Source organism: Lagopus leucura, unplaced genomic scaffold, assembly GCF_019238085.1.
Source record: "Lagopus leucura isolate 7727_CA_CO unplaced genomic scaffold, USGS_WTPT01 Super-Scaffold_100001, whole genome shotgun sequence".
Classification (NCBI taxonomy): domain Eukaryota; kingdom Metazoa; phylum Chordata; class Aves; order Galliformes; family Phasianidae; genus Lagopus; species Lagopus leucura.
The window spans coordinates 7,571,849-7,596,081 of NW_024962262.1; the positions used below are offsets into that span (position 1 = coordinate 7,571,849).

At 35.8% G+C, this 24,233-nt stretch overlaps 1 protein-coding gene across 1 annotated transcript in view; it reads left to right on the top strand.

Annotated features, from left to right (window-relative positions):
• NBEA (neurobeachin) overlaps window positions 1-24,233 on the top strand; it is a 466,212-nt gene that overhangs the window by 69,298 nt on the left and 372,681 nt on the right. Inside the window, exons 2-6 of the mRNA XM_042868525.1 lie at window positions 6,794-7,025; window positions 14,781-14,881; window positions 15,132-15,227; window positions 17,060-17,181; window positions 21,786-21,912. Of these exons, the coding sequence (XP_042724459.1) occupies window positions 6,794-7,025; window positions 14,781-14,881; window positions 15,132-15,227; window positions 17,060-17,181; window positions 21,786-21,912 (678 nt within the window). The remainder of the gene's footprint in view (window positions 1-6,793; window positions 7,026-14,780; window positions 14,882-15,131; window positions 15,228-17,059; window positions 17,182-21,785; window positions 21,913-24,233) is intronic.

Sequence of the window (24,233 nt, forward strand, 5' to 3'; positions counted from 1 at the left end):
GGTTATTTCTGTCCTTTTCCCTTGGAAATTTGTTCCAAACCCAGACAACTGTTTTGTAATGCTCAAGAGATATATGAACATTAAGGAATGGAATAGAATTAATGAACTTGTTTCATTGTTTGTTTTCAAACTGATTATCTCCTGTACTTGCAAGGCAAAGTTGATTACCATAATCATACACACATATATTTAAACCTAAAGTGGTTCTCAAAAGTAGCCGAAAACACATGAGAATGCTTGTCATATTGTCTGTGATATGTTCTGGTTATTCTTGGCTTTAGAAAACATAGAGCAAATGTGGTCGTAGTTAATTAGGAGAGGGAAGAATGGAGTGCATTGGTATAAATCTGACCTGGATGTTCTAGAAGTGTAGTAATGATACCATTGTGATAGTTTAATTCTTTGATGGCATTGGCTGCCTGGTTTAATGGAATTTATATTCTTCATTTTGGATTAAATGAACAAAGATAGCAATCTAGTATGAAGGAAGCTAGAAAGATGTGCTACTTTGATGGCAATGAACAGCAAATTTAGAGATGGAAATGTTTAGATATATGCTAAGATACTTTAATCTTGACTGCTATATAAAGAATAAATCTGTGTTAATGTAGGTGAAAAAAAAAGATGTGTTAAAAACTTGCTTTTGTTGCTGATAACTGCAAATCTATTTCACTTTAGTTCAGACAAAAATGAAACTGAAAAGCCATCTTTGCTTACTTGAAAATGTTTTCAAATTAAATACAAGACACAAACCATAGAATCATAGGATGGGTTAGGTTGGAGGGGATCTTAGAGTAGTTCCAACCCACCAGCTGCCACCCACCAACACAGGCTTCCCAGGGCCTCATCCAACCTGGCCTTGAACTTCTCCAGGGATGGCGCATCTACAGCTCCTCTGGGCAGCCTGTGCCAGTGCCTCACCACCTTTTAAGTGATTTTTTTTTTTTTCTTAACATCTAACCTGAATCTCTCCTCTTTTAGTTTAAAGCCATTCCCACTTCTCTTTGCTATCAGACCCTGTAAAAAGTTGGTCCTCCTCCTCTTGGTAAGCTCACTTCAATTGATGGAAGGCTGCAGTGCGATCTCTCAGGAGCTTTCTCTTCTCCAAGCTAAACAAACCCAAATTCCTTAACTTTTCTTCACAGGAGAGGTGCTCCAGTCCTCTGATCACCTTCATGGCCCTTCTCTAGATCCACTTTAACTGGTTCACATCCTTGTGTACTGAGGCCCCAGTACTCCAGATGAGAATTTACAAGGGCAGAGAAGAGGGGGACAATCCCCTCTCTCTCCCTGCTGGCCACCTATCTGCATTTAGCAGGCAGCCACTGCTGGCTCATGTCCCGCTTTTTGTGCATCAAGACTCCAAAGTCCTTATCCTTGCACAGGTCCATTACGTAGTTGTTTTTCCTTTATCCACCAGTGCCGTCACTCCAAGAAGTCCCAGATGGTTATAGACTGCACCCTTGAATTCATCGTTTCAACTAACATGATGTTTGAGGAAACAAAAAGCTGTTTAGGAGGTTTTATTAGCTAATAGCAATTTTCAGCTGTACAGATTAGTAATTCTTTAGGTAGCAAATCAAAGAAGGATTAGAAAGATACGTGAAATGCTCAAATTAACAGAAAAATGCAGTTTAGATACCATGAAAATCCTTCCAAAATTTGAGTGCAGAACATGGGAAAGTAGGCTATTTTGAGAAATTTGTGATGTTTTATGTATTGGCATGAACATAAGTGCAAAGAAAAATGTTTTAATTAGTATTCCTGCTGTTCAAATTTTGACATTTTATTGTTTTGGCTTTTTTTGTGCGTGTGTATTTGTTCTACTGAGCCATTTTCTTTAGCACAATGCACTCAGTGCTTTTGTTTTAACTGTAGCAATATCAAATGCCTCTATAAACGTTTTCTTGCATCTCGTGTAATTATTAGGATTCTTGTATTTGACTTTTTTTCCTCTTTTTATCCCCACTACAGATGAATTTGTGTTGAAAACCTCTGTATCCCCAGGGGTTTGGTTTTGATAAAATCATGCTAGAATAACTTCTGACCTATACTTTGAATTTTCATTCAGAATTGCTATGATACTGATGCTTCATTTGTATATTTCTTCAAATATTGCCATATTTCCTATCCTCTGTTTATTTGATATTTTTTTTTCTAGTTTGGCAGCTATCTGTAGTGTTTTTGTTTCAATCTATTCTTCAGATCTTGAAGAATCTGATTTTGAAGAATTCTGATTTTTCAAACTGTGTAAATATCCTAGATGTTCAAGCACATATTTTACTCTGCTTCTTAATTCATCTGAATGTATTGTCAGATATATGTAGACAATTTCTTTATTTTGAGGAACTATTTAACCTTTGTTCTAGCCAAATGGGGGTAAAAGAGCAGCCTAAGCTCTGTATAGATGTGGAAGCTCATGAATAAACACTTTTTTTTTTTGCATATTGCATATTGTAATGAATGGGAGAAGCTTGCTGAGGAATGGCGACAGCATTCAGAAGAATGGAGAATGAGTAATGCAGCTGCCTTTGAGGATGGTGGCGTGGGTTTAAATTCTTGGAGCAATTTGCAAGGCGTATCAACCTGTCATTTTAAACAACCGTAGGATAGAGAAGATAGCCTAATTTGCAATAGCTGCTAGTTCAGTACTTTGTGAGGGGCTATGTTGTTGGCCATATTCATCTAGCTTGAAACTGGAGTGTGAAATTAGTTTGCTTCTTCGTTTATTACAGCTTTGCTGTGAAAGATGCAGAATAGTTTAAAAGCAGTGTGACCTTGGCAAAGTACATGCAATAAATCAAGATACTTAATCACAGTGAAAGCATAGTCTTTACTGAATATTAAATTGTCATTTGAAGACTGCAAAGTAAGACTGAATGTTTGATGTAACAAAAAGATTGTATTTAATCTATAAGATATAGAAAGGGAACTGATTTATGGTGTAATGTACCAGCTACTGTGACAATATGCTTGTATTCATACTGTACTCTAGCTGAAATCTGTCTTAGAACAGAAGCCTTCTGCATGTTGTGTTAAAAATAAGCTATTTGACAGCAGTAAGATTTAACTCTTTATATGTGGAATTGCAGTCAGAATTGTACCCAAGTTATAAAGTTGCAAGCTCATTATAAATTTTTCCAGTTACTAACAGTCTTTAATGTCACTTAGTTGGTTAAAGTACTACCCATACTGGCTCCAAGCTCTTTTCTGGATGATAATAGTGAATTTCAGAGTCATATGGTAAATGTAGGGAAAATTATAAAAATACAAAGTGGTACTAGTTTGCATTTACTAATGTTGAACTATTATTACCTAAGTGCTCGTTGTCATAAAAATAACTTTTCAGCTCTTTATAGTTGGTGTCTTTAAACAGCATTAAATGATTTTTTGGTTCTGCAGCAAACTTGGCCCTTTTATTAGTATCAACACCTGTTACTACCTTGTTATACTGGTGTTAGTCCTCTGATAACTTCCCTATCTTGTAAAGATTGTTTGCTTATTCCTCCTCTTTTCTTACTATCTTTTCCTGGGGAAATGCAGGTATTGAATTTTTTTCTTTTTTTTTCTTTTTTTTTTTTAATTGTGGATGTTCTATTTATTTTTCTTGGCTGAAATATGTATTTTTCACATTTTAAAGCAGAGGCAGTTGTCTTATACTACTTCTTGAACATTGATCATTTAATCACAGTCTTTTATTTGCCTATTCTTACTTCATTTTTTATAGATTTTCTTAGTCATCTTAAAATTTTCTCTGTGGTGACTGTTAACATTTTTAATCTATGTTTATTATTGTGACTACATCTTTAAGAAAAGCTAAAACTTTATATATATATATATATATTTTTTTTTTCCCCACAACTTTTAGTTGGTTAATTAATTTGTTTCAATTTTTAAGGAAGTTGATTTTAATTAAAAAACTGATCATTTTTAGTGCTCTGAATAGACTTTAACCGTTCAGTGAAATGAGGTACATTTTCATGTGCTTTGTACTGAAATAAGCAGTCATTCTGATGACAAATGGGCAAATACAGTCTGTGGTCCTGTAGAACACTTCCCTTGAAGCCAGTTTTAGCAACATTCAGTTTATTTTTGACACAGATTCTCTGAGATGTTTTAAATTCATAGACATCTTGTTTTTAACAGAAGTGACAACATAATTCAGACTGATTTAGCTTTGACATCACTTCAGATTAATAATGAGCTCTATTTCAGTGTTGTAAAGCTTATATATTAGTATATTAATCTAGCAAGAAAATACAGCCTGAATTATTTTCATAGAAACATAGAATGGTTTGGGTTGGAAGGGACCTTCAAGATCGTCTGGTTCTGACCTCCCTGCTGCTGGCAGGGACATCTCTCACCAGCCCAGGCTGCCCAGGGCCCCATTCAGCCTGGCTTTCAACACCTCCAGGCATGGGGCACCCACAGCTTCTTTGGGCAGCTGTGCCACTGCCTCACAACCCTCGTAGTGAAGAATTTCCTAGCGTCTAACCTAAACCCTCCTTCTTTTAAAACCCTCTTGTTCTATCACTACATTTCTGATAAATAATCCCTTTGCAGCTTTCCTGTATGTCCAGCATCAGGTACTAGAAGGCTGCAGTGAGTTCTCCTCAGAGCCTTCTGTTCTTCAGACCCAACAAGCCCAGCTTATTCAGCCTTTCTTTGTAGGAGAGGTGCTCCAGCCCTCTGATCATCTTTGTGGCCTCCTTTGGACTTAATCCAACAATTCCATGTATTTCCTTTGCTAGGGGCTCCAACCACATGTGGGATTTCATGAGGGCAGAGTAGAGGGGCAGGATCACCTCCCTCTCCGTGCTGATATGAAGATCACCTGGTCCAACCCCCTGCTCAAATGGGACCACCTAGAGCAGATTGCCCAGCTCTGAGTCCAGATGATTTTCTCTCCCAGGATGGAGACTCCACATTTGCTTATCCTAGATTCCCTGCATGGAAAGATAAAGAAATAAATTGACACTTCCACTTTTGAGGCCCTGGAGCATGTCCAGCAGCAAAGCTGGTAAAGGATCTGGAGCACAAGTCTTATAGGGAGCAGCTGAGGAAACTGGGGACTGTTCAGTCCAGAGAAGAGGAGGCTCAGGGGAGACATTATTGCTCTGTACAACTGATGATGAGAAGCATGAGTGAGGGTAGAAGCCAAAGCTAATCCTTAGTTGTATTAATTTTCTGAAAAGCAGAACTGAAAGAAGAAGACTGAAAATTTTGATAGCTTCAACTATCAGAAAAGGGTTTACATATCATTTCATATTGCTTCATACTTGGAGTTTAATTTGAAAATAATACAAACTGCTTTTAAATAAGCGATGACATAGCCTTGTGTTAAAAATCACTATTGAGATTGTGTATTTGGAGATGAATTCTTTGAATTTCTTTAATTTAAAATATTATTGCAGTTTTAATTATATACCTTCCTGGAACAGACAGAAAAGATTATCTTACAATTATTTTAGAATTAATTTAATTTGTTCTTTTGCCTTTCTGAATTAGATAATGTTATTTGCACTTACTGAAATTCAACACTGGTACTTTCAAAATTCAGCAGTCATACTAGGGTAAAGTAGGGTAAGACACTGGCTTTTTATACTTCAAAACTGAATAATGTTTCTACCGTTAAAGACCATTATTTTTTAAGCTAAGTTTTATATACATTTCAGTAAGATATTCTGAGATAATATATTTAAAATTACACAAGTGGCTAATGGTTTGGAATTGATGACATGGTGAATTCAGTTGTCCAAAGACATACTTGGTCTTGACTATGTTTTTTGCAAATTTTTGCCTACCATATTTATTTTTCCTCCTAACATGTGCCCTCTAGTTGTGCTGTTTAGTTAGAATTCAGGACAGTGTGGAATGATCCAGGTAGACAGACATCAGGCTGCAGTTTTGTCAGTATTGCTGTTAAATTGTTCTTCATCGGAGTGCTTGTTCCTCTCCCAGTGCCATCTCTCCTTGCATCAGCAGCAGGTTCACGTGGCCACATCATGAATTATCCTGTGGTATAATTAGCAAGCTTTCCATCGTTCCTTTAGTCCAGAACAGTTCCCTGATTCTTGTTCTGCACGTGACAGGAGGGAGACTTAGATGTTATAATGGAAAGAGCAGTAAAGTCTTGAAAACAAGTAAATGTAAATGTTATGTTATATCAAGTGGAAATATAGCTAAGTTATTTTCAGTGACTTTTTACTTCTGAGTAGATAGTTGTCTCTTAACAGAACTATGGGAAAGCCTCCGTTTCTCTTTAGGTTTTCGGTTTCTGTAGCTTCTGCCTTGCATCACTCTGGGCAAGGCTGCTGTTTCAGTTACTTTACATTAAGGAATATTTCATGTATTTTCTGACTGCATGTCATGAAAGTGTTGTATTCATCACTGTGACAGAAAGGAAGGTAATATATTTTTGCTGGTGGTGGGTAGATTTTGTACAAGGTATGTTTTGTGTGGTGTGATTGTCAGTTTGCTGTGAAATCAAATTGACATAACTCACAGCTGATGGTATCTGTGAGTTTCTCTGTCAAAATTACCTCCCTCATAGAATCATAGAATATCCTGAGTTGGAAGGGGCCCACAAAGATTGTTGAGCCCAACTCCTGGCTCCACATGGGACCACCCAAAATTCAAACCATGTTTCTATGAGTGTTGTCTAAACGCTTCTTGAACTCTGACAGACTCGGTGCTATTACTATCAAAAACAAAATTCACTGTTGGGGACAATGCAGGTATGAAAGACATTCAAGCTATCACGTTGTAACACTGTTCTCATTTTCTTTTGTAGCTGGTTGGTGGTGAATTTGATCTGGAGATGAACTTTATAATCCAGGATGCAGAGAGCATTACGTGCATGTCAGAGCTTTTGGAGCACTGTGATGTAACGTGCCAAGCTGAAATTTGGAGTATGTTCACAGCAATTCTACGTAAAAGTGTCCGTAATTTACAGACTAGCACAGAAGTTGGCTTAATTGAACAGGTACTGCTGAAGATGAGTACTGTGGACGACATGATAGCAGGTATAAATCACCAACTGATAAAACAATCCTTACTGTCAACTTTTTGTGAGTACAGAGGGTTTGTGGATGTTCTGTTTCTTACTGAAAGTAATGTTTTGATTAGTACCTCCACTGAATCAGGTTTTTTATCAATTTCAGAAAAAATGAAGACAAGAATATATATTCATAGTTTAAAATATATGTAGGTGCTGTCTAAAATGATTGCCTATTTATTCTTTTGAGAAGATAGTATTTAGTGATAAAATAAAGCAGTCTGAATATAACCAAAAACAGAATCTGTTAAACTTTCAAGATAATCTCTTAATTCTGATGTACATTGATCATTTTGAATTATTAAGATACTTAGAGTGGTAAGCCACATGTGACAGCATATAAAATTAAGATTAGCTTTAAATGCTGGACATTTGGATTTTATTAATTTATTTCTGTGTGATCACACAGCTAAATCATCAGTCAGCTGTGATTGTTTTCAAAAGCCTGTAATATTTTTACAGTTTAAAAAAATTACACCATTTACTCACTGAAAATAGATGATGAAATTCTTTCACAGACAAGGTTTTTAGATTACTTTTGAAGGAGTTTGTTATTGTATACTACATTCTCTGAGTAGTAGAGTCCTGAATGATTTAGTTAGAGGAGTAGGTTTTGTTATCAAGTTTAAACATGACAACTAAAAGCTATATGTGATTAGTATTTATGTACTCCTTCTTTTTCCTGGGGGGAAACTTAAGCACTTCCTGAAGTGTGAAGGGGATTCTTCATTTTTATATACATTTGGATTGATAGCAGGGTACTTAAGTTGTGAGGCATTTTTGAAAGATGAGAGTTTTGTCTGCTGTAATTCTCTTTTAGTTGATGATCTGATTCCTGACAGATATATAGGCTTTGTAGAACAAAAAAACAACAAGGACTGCAGACCAGAAACAAGAAGCGAATAACAGCAGCAGGAAATATGGATTATTCAGGAATGTTTTTGTCTTTGGCTTTTTTCAGTAAAAAGGTGTATGTAGTAATAAGTATTCAAAAAAGCTCTAATTGTATTTCAAAGTCTTACAAATGTATGTGGAAAGGCTAAAATCAGAAGAAGTGTTATGTTAACTATTGTACTGTGAGATTCAGAGCGATGTATGATCATTAGATGCGTAGACTAATGCTTTGTTTCCAGGACTGGTATATACGTATGAAGGGAAAGGTAATATTTATTTTTAATTAACTATAAGGCATCACTTGATGAACATAGACATTCCTGTCTTCAAGTTCTATCACTGTTTTGTTCTTGGAAATAGGTAATTATACTAATAAAAATTCTTCAGGTCCCCTAAATAATACTTCTGTATATGGCATACATACCTCTGATGATGTCCTTATTGGAGACAAATTTTTCAAATTGCTAAGCTTTCTATAGATGTCACAGATCAAGAGAGTATGGGATCTATCTTCCAGGAACACCTGGAAATTGAAAAATGCTTTCAATTTGCAATTAATATAAATCAGGGGTAATACCTTGATAAAGGAATTTCATCAAGCCTCTTTCCCATTAATAATATTTTTTTTTTTCTGACAGTTGTCACACAATATTTCAGAAAGACTTTCTGTAGAAGAAGCACGAGTAAGCTTTCCCTGCTGAATACTCACGTAGATGAGGAGAGCACGTATTTAGTTTAAAAACAGAACTGAAAATTGAAATTCTTATGACTTACTAGTTCTGGAATGTGTATCTGCAAGCCTTGTACATGTTATGAAATTAACAGAGATTTGGGAGAACACCACACTGTTGGTTCTTTGAGAACTTTAAATAGATGAGTGTGGGTTTTCTTTGAAATTTACTGAGAAAGATGAGAGAAAAAAAACCAAATTTCTATTTTAATTTTATCTTGTTATTTCTGGGAACTCAGCACAATAATGAATGGCAACTTTGGCAATAAAACGGAAGCAGTAAATATGGTCATCTAATAAGCAGTCAGGTAGCAGTCACTTGATGACAAAATGCTAACACATTGATGTATTTTTTAATCTGATCTTAATCTAATATGCATATGCCAAAATCATGGTCAATAATTGTAGAGCAGTTTGGCCCCAGATATTTCTATGAACTTTCCATACTTTGGGGATAAAGTATGAAATTCTCTGGAAAAATAATTTTTAACACTGACAAAGTATGTTCTGAACATACTTCAGCATTCATTAGTTTCCATCCCAGTGTTTTGCAGTTGGCTTTTATCATCTGCAAAAGGTGAAGATTGTTTTGTTGTGTTTTTTGGTTGTTTTTTTTTTTGTTCTGCAGGCTTTTTCTTTGATTTTTAGGTCATCTCATCTTCTTCTTTCTGAAATGCTGTATAGATTGAACCTATATAGGGTCTGAACATACCTGAGACAGGTATTGACTGTTATGTTCTGACAGTGAGAGCAGTCTTTGAGGACCAGTCTAAGGCTGAAGCTAGTGTCCTCTGACCTTATGAAAGTAAGAGAGGCAAATAAACATATACCCAATCTTTTGCAGTGAGAGAAACCTGGTTGTCCATTCAGATGAAGACTGTCAGACTATGAGACTTCTCAGTGCTTTAAATATCTCACTTCTTGAGATTCTGCAGATTCTGTGGTCAAGAATAAAAGCTTAATCAGTGCCAATTGGTATCCAAATGGATTCATTGCTATTTGGATTGTAATTTGTTTTCCAGAAGTATCACAGAATCACAGAATCACAGAATTGTAGGGGTTGGAAGGGACCTCCAGAGATCATCGAGTCCAACCCCCCTGCCAAAGCAGGTTCCCTACAGCAGGTCGCACAGGTAGGCGTCCAGGCAGATCTTGAACATCTCCAGAGAAGGAGACTCCACCACCTCCCTGGGCAGCCTGTTCCAGTGCTCCGTCACCTCACTGTAAAGAAGTTCTTGCGCATGTTTGTGCGGAACTTCCTATGCTGCAGTTTCCAGCCGTTTCCCCTTGTCCTGTCTCCACTCACCACTGAAAAGAGTCCGGCCTCGCCATTCTGCCCCCCACACCTTAGATATTTATAGACCTGCATCAGGTCCCCTCTCAGTCTCCTTTTCTCAAGGCTGAACAGACCCAGTTCACTCAGCCTTGCCTCATAGGGGAGATGCTCCAGGCCCTTCACCATCTTCGTGGCCCTCCGCTGGACTCTTTCCAAGAGATCCCTGTCTTTTTTGTACTGGGGAGCCCAGAACTGGACGCAGTACTCCAGATGAGGTCTTACCAGGGCAGAGTAGAGGGGGAGGATCACCTCCTTTGACCTGCTGGCCACGCTCTTTTTAATGCACCCCAGAATGCCATTGGCCTTTTTGGCCACAAAGGCACACTGCTGGCTCATGGCCAACCTGTCGTCCACCAGGACACCCAGGTCCCTCTCCGCAGAGCTCCCCTCCAGCAGGTCATCCCCCAACCTGTACTGGTGCATGGAATTATTCCTCCCCAGATGCAAGACTCTACACTTGCTTTTGTTAAACCTCATCCGGTTTTTTTCTGCCCAGCTCTCCAGCCTATCCAGGTCTTGCTGAATGGCAACACAGCCTTCAGGCATGTCAGCCAATCCTCCCAACTTCGTATCATCGGCAAACTTGCTGAGGGTGGCCATTATCCCCTCATCAAGGTCATTGATGAAGATGTTGAACAAGACCGGACCCAGCACAGACCCCTGAGGAACACCGCTGGTTACAGGCCTCCAACCGGACTCTGCACCACCAACAACGACCCTCTGTGCTCTGCCAGTCAGCCAGTTCTCAACCCACCTCACTGTCCACTCATCTATCCCACACTTCCTCAGCTTTGTTATAAGGACGTCATGGGGGACAGTATCAAATGCCTTGCTGAAATCAAGGTAGACTACATCCACTGCTCTCCCCCTATCCACCCAGCCAGAGACAACATCATAGAAGGCTACCAGGTTGGTCAAGCACGACCTCCCCCTTGTGAACCCGTGCTGACTACTCCTGATAACCTCCTCTTCTTCCAGTCGTCTGGAGATGACATCCAGTACAAGCTGTTCCATCACCTTTCCAGGGACAGAGGTGAGGCTGACTGGCCTATAATTGCCTGGGTCTTCCTTCTTGCCTTTTTTGAAGACCGGGGTGACGTTGGCTATCTTCCAGTCTTCAGGCACCTTCCCCGTCTTCCAAGACTTCTCAAAGATGACAGAAAGCAGTTCAGCAATCACCTCTGTCAGCTCCCTCAGCACCCGTGGATGAATCCCATCGGGTCCCATGGATTTGTGAACATTGGTGTTGCCTAGGCGCTCCTGGACCACCTCTTCCCTGACAGAAGGGGGTCTTCCATTCCCCAGATCCTCTCACTAATCTCCAGTCACCTATCCAATCATCCTATCCTATCATTCCATCACCTATCACAATTCATCTGTACACTATGATAATCTGTTATACTAAGATAGGGGCTGATCAGACACTTTATCAATCTTTAGGCAAAAGATTATGGAAATATTCACTTAGGTGATTGGCAGACTTTTTTATTAACAGCTGCCCAGGAGTTCTCTCTTTTCTTTCTGCTTGATGAATAGTGATGCAGATATTCTGTTCCAAGAGACTCCTTGGTATAAGAGATAACGTATCTGTAGTAACTTCAGAGATGTCTGAAAGGTGAACATAACCCTACCTCATACTCAGTGGATGTGTCTCCCTTGAGCCCCATTTTATTTTCTGCAGTTCTGTTGTGATGCTTTAGGTATTTGTTTTGGAATATCTGGATCAAAATTCTTAACTATTGAAACAGTTCCTGATTTCTAAGCAAAAATGTTAGCTTTGAACTGTCCTGCCCTTAGCAGGCTGTTAACAATCATTTATCTTCCAACTGGATCCACAAAAGAAGATTCAAAATTCTTGTATTCTCTATTGCCAGTCTGTAGAACTACATCTGCTTCACAACTAGAGCTAAAATTCTCTGTTTCATGGCTGCCTGTTGCCTAACATTTAAGGAGGCATGAAGTAGTTTTCCGGAAGTCGCATTCCCAATGCTGTTCCACACATGTTCTAAAGTTAATGCTCATCATCCAATGAGATATATTCTGTTTACCTGAGAGACAGGCAGGCTCTTTTGCCATTTTATTTTCGAATGAAATGATTGAATTAAGCATTTCTTCAAAGCTTTTGATGAATTGGTAAAGCAAATATAAACTGCTTAGCATGAAAGTATTCAGAAAATGCCAGTAAAAAAAAAAAAATCTGTTTCATTCTGTGCATTTTCCAAATGTTGTACAAATGAGAAAGTGTCTGTTTTCTCCTTCTGGACTTTCTTATTTCTGAAATGAGATCACAGATACCAGTTTTATATGCAATCATATTTAACATTACAGAAAATGATGAAAATGTTAAAAACAAAAGGGGAGATTATGGTGTTTTGTAGCATTGTTCATTTACAGATGAGCAGACTATTACGATTATAAATCAGGGGTGGACTGACTATTTTCAGTGAGATTTTAATATGTATGAATAAAGTTTTGTAGTAATAGTGCAGGCTTTTTTATATTTGGTTACACCAAAGCAAAAAACAGCCCCTCTTCAGAGGTGTGTAAGGGAAAATGTTGCCTGTTGTATTTAGTTGCTTAAGTACACTGACTTCCATAGGTGTTCCTTCCATTATCTGCAGTTGTTACCTCAGCATGCTTCAATCTTTCTGGTCTTTGTTTTACTGAAGAATACAATGTTAGGGAATTTATACTTATGTATCTCCCTAAATGTTTTATTCATTCTTAGTAACTATGGACTGCTAATGCCTGTGGGGTATTAATATCTTGAGAAGAAATAAGACATTTTCTGTGCCCTAAGGTAGTCCAGGACTTTAACGATGAAGCAACATAACGCGTGTTCAGTGATTTTAAAAGTCTGTCAGTCGTTCCTGTGCTTGGTTGTATTGCTCTTGTCATCATCTGTGGTAGAGGATTTTTTTAACTGCCTTCTAATTTTCATCAAACATTTTTTGCTTCTACACGAGACGTTATAAAGAAAGCAAAAATTGAAGTAGCTTGATTTAAAACACAGACTAAGACTTGGGAATAGGGAAATTCTCAGCTGAAGACTGGTATTCACTCATGCTGATTTCCCTTTCTGAGTTGTCAGTGTTACTGTTCTCAGTTTCTGCTCACGTACAACATGTGAGATCACTGCCAGCTTCATGTTGCATGCTAGTGACTGAATGGTGAAGGGGGCAGATGGCTTTAGGTACTAGAGGACCAGCTGGGTACATATGACCTGTCTTCTTCGCTGTGTTTTGCTTTCCTTCAGGAAATTCTATCACGATTATAACCTACCACTAATTTTAAAAGGAATATTAATTAAACTCCCAAACAAACTGTTTGGAGAAAGGAATAAAAACATGGTTGAGCTTTAATATTCGGGAAATAGTCTGATTTTTATGGTGAAAATTACTGTGAGTTACAGTGTTTTTGTGTTTTGTCTTCTTGTTTTGCTTTTCCTGACATGCAAATTTAATGCATCAGTGAACAGCTTAGTATGTCCCCTGTGAATTGAATGCCTTTTGTACTAAAGACCAGAGACTGGTTTCATAGTGGAAGAAGCTAATAGATAGTGATAGCTTTACACAAAAACATATATGTGGGGATTTGCAGAGAACATTTGTTTAAAAACAAGATATCATCCTAGAGAATTAATATTTTTTAATGCTACTATTTGTTAGCAGGTCTAAGACTCATTCTTTCACTGATTAACAAAGAGAACATGCATACTTATAAAGAAGTTACAAGCTTGATCGTGTCTTTTGAAGGGTCTACAGGGAGAATGTTCTGATTGTTGAGCATTGAAGAAATTAGATTGTTAATGCTGATTCTATTTTGTCGTAGCTTTTTTGTTTTGAAATGTCTGTACTTCAGTTTGATCTCTGAGTTAATTTCTTGTGATACATCTGCAAAGATGTGCAATTTGTTTTTCCTTCTAGTAAAGGCAATAGTAATTTCTTGTAGTGCTGTTTATTTCAGAAGAAAATGCAGAGCATAGGCAAAATCCATCGTCCCACAAACTAACAAATTTTTAAAATGAAATTCTGTGTTCAAAAGTTTTATACCTGATTTTACCTGAAAGGCAAGCTATGTAATGCTATTATTTAAAATTTCATGGATTTTGAGGTGTTTTAGTGAAAGATATATTACACAGACTTTAAGAATTTTGATGACTTCTTTTTATTTTGGTCTTGTTTTTTCTCACTGATTTTCATTTTATTGTTGCTGATGGTGGGTTATTTGGTTGGTTGGTTCTGGCTTTTCATTTTGGTAAAAATTGGAAGCATTTTCACTGTAGCAAAGCTGTGTGAAACATAAAAATTCTCCGAATAATGCACTTAACAGTAAAGTATTAAACATAAAGTACTTCACTGAAAAAATAATTTCAAACACCTTTTAGATTAGAAGTGTTCGAAAAATACTAACTTCAGAGGAATGAAGAAGCCTTTATCCCAAAAGTTTACAATAGAAATGAACAAGCAATAAGTTTATAATGTATGATGAATGGTACAGAAGAGGAAGAATTAATCTTCATAAATATAGTAGATGCTTTGTTCGTAAGTGTGATGCAACATCTGAAACTGCATATGTAAATTTATTTTTAACATTAATCAACGATAATATGAAATCCTTTGTAAAATATTTAAAGCCACTAAGTTGATTTTTAGAAGTTGTGAATACATTTACTTTTAAAGGTATTAACTTCTTCAGCTTTTTTTTTTTTCTGTCGAAACAATGAAATTCAGAGTTCAGAATAACTTTATTTTCCTTTGAAGATCTTCTAGTTGATATGTTGGGGGTTCTTGCCAGCTACAGCATCACTGTCAAAGAGTTGAAGCTTTTGTTCAGCATGCTTCGAGGCGAAAATGGAATCTGGGTAAGCTGTGATCAGATAAAGCATTAAGTGTCATTCCATTAGAGACTGAAGTTAACATAAATTGTCTCCTGGGACATATAAACTTGAATATTTTTTTTCATCTTGATTGAACATATGTTTATGAAGTATTTTAGCTAACTACTATAGAGTTAATTTGCTGTGTTGTTTGAAAACTGTCCGGTTTCCATTGTAGCCTAACGAATATAAAACTGTCTGTATTTACTCCAGTGCAATTTTCTTGTTTTCACAGCCAAGACACGCAGTTAAATTGTTATCAGTCCTTAATCAGATGCCACAGAGACATGGGCCTGATACCTTTTTCAACTTCCCTGGCTGTAGTGCTGCAGTAAGTTTTCAACCAAAATAGTACAATTTGAGGAACAAATAAATTGCATCTTCCTTGCATTTCCTGTATTTTGCCTTTGGAAATTTGTGCAAGGGAAACAGAGGAAGTGCATACCTGAATACCACAGACTTTGCTTTCCATTAGGTTTGCAAGATAGTTGTACTGTTGAAATGGTACACTTACGAGAATTGGAATGTCATACACCAGATTTTTGACAGGGGAAATTGCCATTAAAGTGAAAATTTACAATTCCTAAGAATAGCATTTGTTTTGAATAATGTAATTGGTACTATGTTACATAAATCTGGGCCTTGAGGAAAATGTGGAGTTTATAGTGACAGCTAAGTCAGAAATTTTATTGTATCTTTTTCAAGTTCCAGAAAAACAAAAACAAACAAACAAACAAACAAAAAAAACTGCACAAAAATATAAATGTTGTATACAGATTATAAATATACTTATTCAGGCAGTGTAAATGTTAAAAAAAGAGAACTCCAGATTTGAGGTTCAATACATTCTGGTATGGAGAGGAAGTCATTCTGTGCCTTCATTCCAAAGGATGAGGGGTGATAACAGATTCTCTTGGACTGTTGCAAATGCATTTCCTCAACTTAAATCTTAAACCACCACCTCTTCTTTGTCAGTACAGCCGTTGGTATAGTGGATTAGATCAGCGAAATAAAGTGGTTGAAAATAACTTTTTCACCCAGCCTATTTTTGGCTAAAATACTTCCTTGATCTTGTTCAATATTTGTCTGCATAAACAGATGTACCACCAAAGTGCATAGAGTGCACTGTGTGAGGATTTAGTAGTTGAGCTTTGAAAGAGAGCATTTCATTTGCTACTACTAAGTTAAAACCATTGTTAATCTCTACCAAATGTAAATGCAGCAAGAAGATAGCTGTTACAAAATATGAATGTCTACTGTGACATACACTGCTGTGATATTTCTGGGCTTCCGAGGCAAATCATGATGAAATGTTTGTCTTAAATTTGATTTTCACTTAGATCTTCAGAAAAAGTTTTGCAGAAAAATTTCAAATATGTATTCCTGTCTAAAAACGTGCAGCAATTTGCGTCAGTTACTGGGAGTCACATTTAAAATTGAAATGTGCAGTAAGCGTTCCCCTTTCCTTGGCCATGATCTTGCTTCATATACGTACTACTCATCATTGATTGTGCACCTGGAAATCATTAAATACAAGTTTCAATTTTACATTTCTTGAGTAGTCCATGTTGTATTGCACTATGAAGATCTAGAGAGGATTCATTCTCTGAAGTGAACTGTGGACAACTGCTTCTAAAATCACTTGTTAGAGCTGAGGTAGAACCAAGTTCTGCACTGAATTGAGTTTTTCAGTTGTAATGCACATTGGTGACATCAATGTAGTACCGATGCAGAGTAACTGCATAATATTTACCTGGTGATAAATATCTTTAAAATTGGATGCATTCTCCACCTATACCCAAGACTTCATCTGCAGTATGTGAAGGTTGAAAAGTCAGTTGTACCAATACTGAACTACTTGTGAGAGCTCCCTTACTGTTGCAAATGAAGGGTTCTTCCTAGTGCTAGAAGTATGTTCTCTATTAGTATAATTTACGTAGTTAAAAATTAAAGTATTTTAAAATAAATGGAAAACAATGCATTTTTTTTCAGAAGCACTATTTAAAGTTTTTAAATATTTTTCTTTAATATTTGAATGTTAGAGTAGATCTGCAGATTTATAATAAGAAAATTTTATAAAGAGATTATATTTAGCAATGCTTAACAAAAAATGTATTCTTGGCTTGTTCTCTTTTTATCCTTTTTTTCTTTTTTTCTTTTTAGGCAATTGCATTGCCTCCTATTGCTAAGTGGCCTTATCAAAATGGGTTTACCCTTAACACTTGGTTTCGTATGGACCCACTAAACAATATCAATGTGGATAAGGATAAACCCTATCTCTACTGGTAAGTAACTTTTACTCATGTATTTATAGTTTTCTTTGGTTTCTTAATAACCATCCAGTTGTTGGTTTTTGTTTTTTTTAATTTTTAGTTCCTTACACACATTTTTTTTATACCTAAAATATCACAAATTTAATTTAATTTGCTGTTCTGATAAAAATAGAAGTAATATCTTCATCCTTAATGAAGTCTGTCACTGAGGATAGTTGAATACTGAAAAATCTTGAATGATTAAAAAGTTAAAAATTCAGGATAAAAATATATCCAGAGCTTTCCTCTCATTCTCCAATCCAGTCATTTAATTGTAGCAAGCTTCTTTTTGATCAAAGATGATTTCCTATTTGTAAATCCTTCCTGGCCACTCCCAGTTACTTAGTTATGATCCAAGTGGCAACTGACTGCAGAATGATGTGGCCAGAGATCTTTCTGGTGGGAGAGACTTACCTCAACTTGGCTGTTTAACGTGGACCCTTGTGCACAGAAATGGAGAAGGGAAGTAAAGAAGTGCTTTTGCATTTTCAAGATGTGAGAGAAAATAACTAGTTTTGTAATTATCTAAATACTGGGTGCTGCTTCAAGAACTGTAAGTCAATTAAAAAACAAAAAAAAAAAAATCATTGAAGCTATTTCCAAGGGTGGTATCAGGTAACTGCTAAGTGATTGATAGTTTTAATACTTGTGTATTGGAACAGTTATTGTAGCTTTCTTACCAATTACAAAATGAATGCTAAGAATCTTGGAAGAAAATGATTTGACAAATATATGAATGATGAGTAGAAGAAATAGACTGTTACAGAGCAGTCAAGTTCAAATGGTAGGATGAACAGAATTCAGTAGCACAGATTTTAATACAATAAAATGAGGATCACGTACCTAGCAGTGAATAATGAGTGCCATGCTTACAGAATTAGTAGTTATGCACTAGAAAGTAGTGATTACAGAATGATGAGAGTTATTGTAGGTGACCAACTGACCATGAATGGAATGAGAGAACTAATGGAATATTTTCAAGGAACAAACAGAGAGGAGAGTAAAGGTGAAGTGATTGTTACCTGAAATCTTGGCAGAAGAATTGCATTTTGCAATTGCAAGTTGCCATTTCTTTTAAGAGACCATGTTAAAATTGGGTAGAATTCTGAAAACATTCTGGAGTGAACAGTACTCTGAAAAAGACATTTGCTAAGGAAAGTTTTAGAGAGATAAGGGTGAAACCCAAGCTAGATTGGTAGAATTGTACAGCTTTGTCCTTAAATCCAAGTGCTTTTACAACCACTTAATGGAAGAATGTCTAAAGCTTCAGAAAGATCTTTGCAAAATTTTATTTTTACAGATGTTGGCACAAGAAACAGAGTACCAAGGAAAGCCCTCTTGACTTCATTCCCTCTCTGCTGATAATAATAGAATAATGCAAAATAGTTGCAAAGGCATGTAATGGAACTACAGAATTAGTAGAAAAGAAATCATTTCTTACCTTCAGGATAAGGATACTGAGATTGAGAATATATTATCTCAAATGTTCCTATCTGAAATTCCTTATAAAATCCTAAGCTAAAAAACAGGAATCATTAAGCAGTTTCACCAGTGTATGGGAGAATGTTTACTTGCTATTGAAGTGTAATAACATGCAGTAGCTGCTTTGAGAAAATGACTGAAATGAAACTGATAACTGAAATGTTGTTATGAGTTATCTGGAGTAAAATCATATACCAGCTGCTGTGGGAAGTAGTTTTAGGCTCCTAAAGCTGCATAGGTATTGACAATATTTTCTTGTTTCTTCTATGCATTTCATTGTAGTACGCAGCAAGTTCTGCATGTGTAGGTAATTGATAAGACAATTTCTGCATAGCATCCCAGAGAACAGTGCTAGCCTACTTTACCTTTGGCAAGAAAGACAATGTGAAAATTAACATAATCTGCATAATTTAATATTGAGGCAAACAGAAGTCATATTTGTTTTCTCAATTTCTCAATTATGGTTATAGAATGCTAATTAACATGGTCCCAAAGAGAAATCTTGATGCATAGTGGCAAGTCTTCATGTTTAGCGAATTCTATTCTAAGATGGAGAAATCTGGCCTGCTCAGAAAAGAGCTATTACTTCTTTATTTCAGTGCTTTCTTGTCTTAAAATGCTGAACTCCAGGAAGTTACACACATCTAAGCATGTTTCAGTCCTTAGAGATAGATGGAGATGTTGTATATTACTGAGAAACAAATTTGGCATTGAGACATGCTGCTATCCAGTGAAAAGTTCTTTGAATGCCATTAAGCCCAAGGCAAGTGTATCAGAATCTCAAAATAGCCCACCACACGTTCAATGTTGTCAAGATTCTATTTTTACATGTTTAACCTTCATGTTATTTGACAGAGTTAGCTAGGTGATATTGTAGATTATTTGTGTATGGGTAATGTTCTCCCTTGAGGCTGTTCACTGTTTCTTTTGTTGTGGAATATAGTTGCCTCCAGGGTCATTGTGAAAGCTAAATCCTTGAAGTGCATCCATGTTGAAAATAATCCTCAACAGACAAAGGAGAGTTGTACTGTTATAAATTCACTGTTGAGGTCAGTTGTGATGGACAGCATGTATTTTTTCCTGTTCGTTCTGTTCATTAGATTACGTTTTAAGCTTATTTAGGTTTATTAAAAGTGTCCTCTTTTTGTGAGGAAGATTGTGTGAAAGCCTGTACGAAGGGCTGTGACAGAGGAGAATGCTCCTTCCATTGTGGTTGTGCACCACACATACGTAAAAAAACCAGAAATAAGAATGGGAAAAAACATAGCCTGAATTTGGGAAAGTAAAGCTTCTTTAACATCTTGACAGTATGCTAAAAGGAAAGTGCAAACTAAAACATGGCTAGTGAATAGAGATATGAGGCATAGTGTGCTGCAAGTCCAAAGATAAATCAAGGCTGGAAGGAAGGACCTCAGTGCAAGGCCACACTGATGTGGAGAAGAGTTGTCTGTTATTCCTGTTCTATTTAGCATAATCACTCTGCTTTTCCCATTTAGTAGGCGTATTCTAATTAATTATAACAGAAGTGGCTTTCTGGAATTTGAGAATTGAAATGACTTTTTTTTTTACCTCCTTTAAACAAGTTCTTTCATAAGAGAAGAGCATCTAAGATCTGGCCACCTGGTGTGTCTAGTCACATCAACTATATTGAGAGGCAATTTTTTTACCAGAAGACTGTGCTTTATCAGCTATATTCTTGACAGTGAAGAATGAGGAAAGTCTTAATGAACGCATTTAACTGTATGTTTCTGAAGATGAAATTAAATCTCTAATTATGCAGTTTTTTGACATATTGAAACAGGATGTTACTAGCATAGTGGGATAGATTAAAGATGTAGAATTTCAGGAGCTATTAAGAAGATGAAATCTGAACTGTTTGCATATACTTTTCACCTCTTAATGGTACTACGAAAAACCTAATACGAGTGTTTAGTAAAAATATTCCAACAGTAAAACCATTTAAAGAGTCATTATTTTAATAACGTGAAATTATTTTAAAAGCATCTTACATCAATGAAAGAGAGAAGGTGTTAATTATTGGGCTATATGAGTATACTCAAATTTGTAATGACTTTTTAAATACTTGGGAAATTTCCTTTTGAATGTTATGGATGAGGTTCACCATACGGAAGGAATGTATTTCAGCAATAGGTTATTTTTCAAAACCTGAGGTTTAAAAAGATTTTAGATTAAAATTTTTATCAATTCTGTAAATAATAACACACATATCTATTGTACCCAGAAAGGAAAAAAATGACATAGCTTACATAGTTGTAACTATACATTTAAAAAATGTTCTAATTTGATTCATTAATTTCCACTAACTTCCTTTGCAGAATGTATCTTAAGAATTCCAGAATTTCTCTTTACACTGCCTTTGATTTCAAATGTAAAAAGAAGTATTTGCTTTTTGCATTTTCTATCTTTATGATATTTGCCACAGAAAGCTCATTAAATTTACTTTAAAAAGATATAATTAGATGCTGCATTGGTTTAAACAATCAATTTGACAAATGAAAATAAGTCCACAATGTGGATACCGGTAACTACATAGATAAGTATCCTAATTCATCAGACCTGAAAAAGAAATTGCTGCACACAGTAATTAACTGGAATCCAAACTTGTATGTTTTACCTGTTACATTTTTCTCCTAGCCCCACAAAACTGCAATGCATCTTTCAAAATCTAAGCATAGCGTTTGGTTCTGTGATGCCTTTAGAACTTAAATTAGAAGTAATATTTTAAATGTGAATGAAACTGAGGACAAAAACCTGACAAATGCTAGATTTGGAGATTTACTATCTTGTATTTCTGGAAACAGAGGAGAAAATATATATTTATTGGTTTTTTTAGAATGTAGCCCAGAATGAATTTGTCATGAAAATTAGTAGAAAACCTTTCCTCATCACTCACCATTCCCCTCCCTCCACCCACCCTAAGAAAAAGGGGGAACAGAGGAAATTAGGAACTTAAATTCACTGTTCCAGAAGTCAGTTTCTTTTCTTTCTCATGGCAATTTAGAGTGGTATTTTGAACCCTCTTTTATTACATGAGAGTTCCTTTTCTAATTTCATTGATGATTTTTTCTTTTCAGTTTCCGCACTAGCAAAGGTGTTGGGTATTCTGCTCATTTTGTTGGCAATTGCTTAATAGTTACATCACTGAAGTCAAAAGGCAAAGGTTTCCAGCACTGTGTGAAGTATGACTTTCAACCACGCAAGGTAAGTAAAGTAATAGTCATAATAAAAATTAACCTTGATAATGCTACAAAATGCTTCTGGGAAGAAGTACTAAAATCGTTTTAGTGATATAGTATTATTAATAATATGCAATTTTTTATTTATAAGTACCTTCTCTGACTGTCATGCAGAATTTTATGTCATTTACTGGCCAGAATCAATTCCAGAAAAAAATAATAATTTATGAAGTAACACTTTTATGAAGTCAACTTGTTTTAAAAATACTGCTCAATTAGCTGCAGATATGGAATAATTTTGACTACTTGTGAAGTGATTGAATGTCATCCCTCAAAGATCTGTGTTACAAAAGTAATTCAAATTCTGAACATTCTGTACTTGGTGACTTTGGTAACAATGCCTGAAACAATTCTGCTGGCAGAATTTCTGGAAGAAACAAGGATCCAAACTTGATTAGTGATATTGAGGGATTTCTCATTTTTCATACTGAATGTTGATTATTTCTCTAGATCATATTAGTGTTTCTTTCTGATGTATGTCTAATACTCATAGGAGAACAATGATTCTGCTTGCTTCAAGATTTCAGGAAGTTGGCTTAAGCATTGGCTTTCCCTTACAGCGACCATTATGTGTTTGGCATTGGCAATAGCCTTATATGTATTTTGTTGTGAAGCTCATTTCTTTTTTATGGCCTCAGAGTTTAAATATTGAATTTCAGAACTTGTTCTATCTCAAGAAACCTGTGTTTTGGGGAAGGTTGCTGCTACTCACTTATCAACTTTGTGTTCCACTACTTTTCTTATGATTTTGTGATTCAAAATCACCAATTCTAATTCTATTATGTAGTTTGAATTTGTGGGGTTTTTCTAATGTGGTAACGTTCTTTCCTACCCTGTCATTCAACAGTGTATACAGCCTTATAAACATGTATCTGCTGCATGTGTAGATTCTGTTCTGCGAATTTATTTTAAAGCCAGAAAGGTGTTTTAATGACAGGTTAGGTTTTCTTTTGAAATAATGTCTTACATTACTAAACACTAAACCTAGGAACAAAAGAAATTATTAACTTGTGTATTATGTTATTGTTAAGTAGATGTCGAGAGCCAGCTGATTCTTTTTTCTCCTGTTTTAGCAAGATATTACTGTCAGTGAATATATCTTCACACAAAACTTGGAAAGTATTAGCTCTTGCTGTTATATTATTCTAACTATTCTAGTTAATTCTGAAATACTAACAAATGTGTGTATTAAATTAGATGTAATAAATGAAATACGTACCTATTGACAAAGCAGCTTACTGTTGAAATTGTATCTTGGGAAGTGTAATTTTCTAGCTGTTTTCTAGCATTTGCTTACAGATATAGACATCTTAGCAATAGCTTTTGCTAGGAAACATCCTCATTAAACTTCTGAATAATTAATCTTTTTAAAATATTTTTGTTGAATCACAGTAGAGTTATATAATCAAGCCTAATGCTCAAAAGATCAGAAAGATACGTTCGTGTGAATATCTTTAAACTATTATGTCTGTATCCTTAATGTGTGATGCCTCCTCTCTCCAATTGAGCTGTACTATGAAGTAGCTGTGAAGTATCCACTTATTCAACAGTGAGTGATAAAGCTTGAAAGATTTCAGCTGCATGAAAGATTGACAGGCTGTTATCTATATTGAGGTGTCTTTAGATATTACCTATGGAGGCCCTTTATAGCAAAGAGACATTTTGTTTTCAGAGAAAATCATATAGGGAATAAGAACACAGGATGAACTTAAAGGAAGGCTGTATAATTGGCATGGAAAAAAAAAAAAAAAAAAAAAGTAAATTTTTCAAGTTAATGTTGAAGAAAAATATATTTTGGGAGCATTTTGTTTGGTTACTTGTGTGGCAGAAAAGGCCTGAAAACCATGTCCTCAAATACAAAATGGAAGAGAAATCAAAAATATTCTGGTGAAAACAAACAAACAAACCTGGAGTGTCTGTTTCAAATGAGGATACTGACTTAACAAAAATATGAGAATATGACTTGTCAGTCAGTGGGCACTCACCTAAAATTACACATAGAGGAGTCATGCTTTGCATTAAGGAGTTGGGCTAACCAGATAGATAAATTCATTGTAACAGTAAGGAGTAAAGTTTCTGAACACTGCAAATCACTAAGTAGAAAACCCAGGTTATTCAGTTTAAATTTTTAGCCACACGATGAGAATAAAATCTCTGGTGGACTAGGAAAGATCAGAAGATGAAACAATAAAGAGAATCGTATATTATTGATATGAACTGGTAGCATCTTATTGGGATGAGAGTTCAAACTTTTAAATACCAGAAGCTTCTTGAAAATTTTAAGGT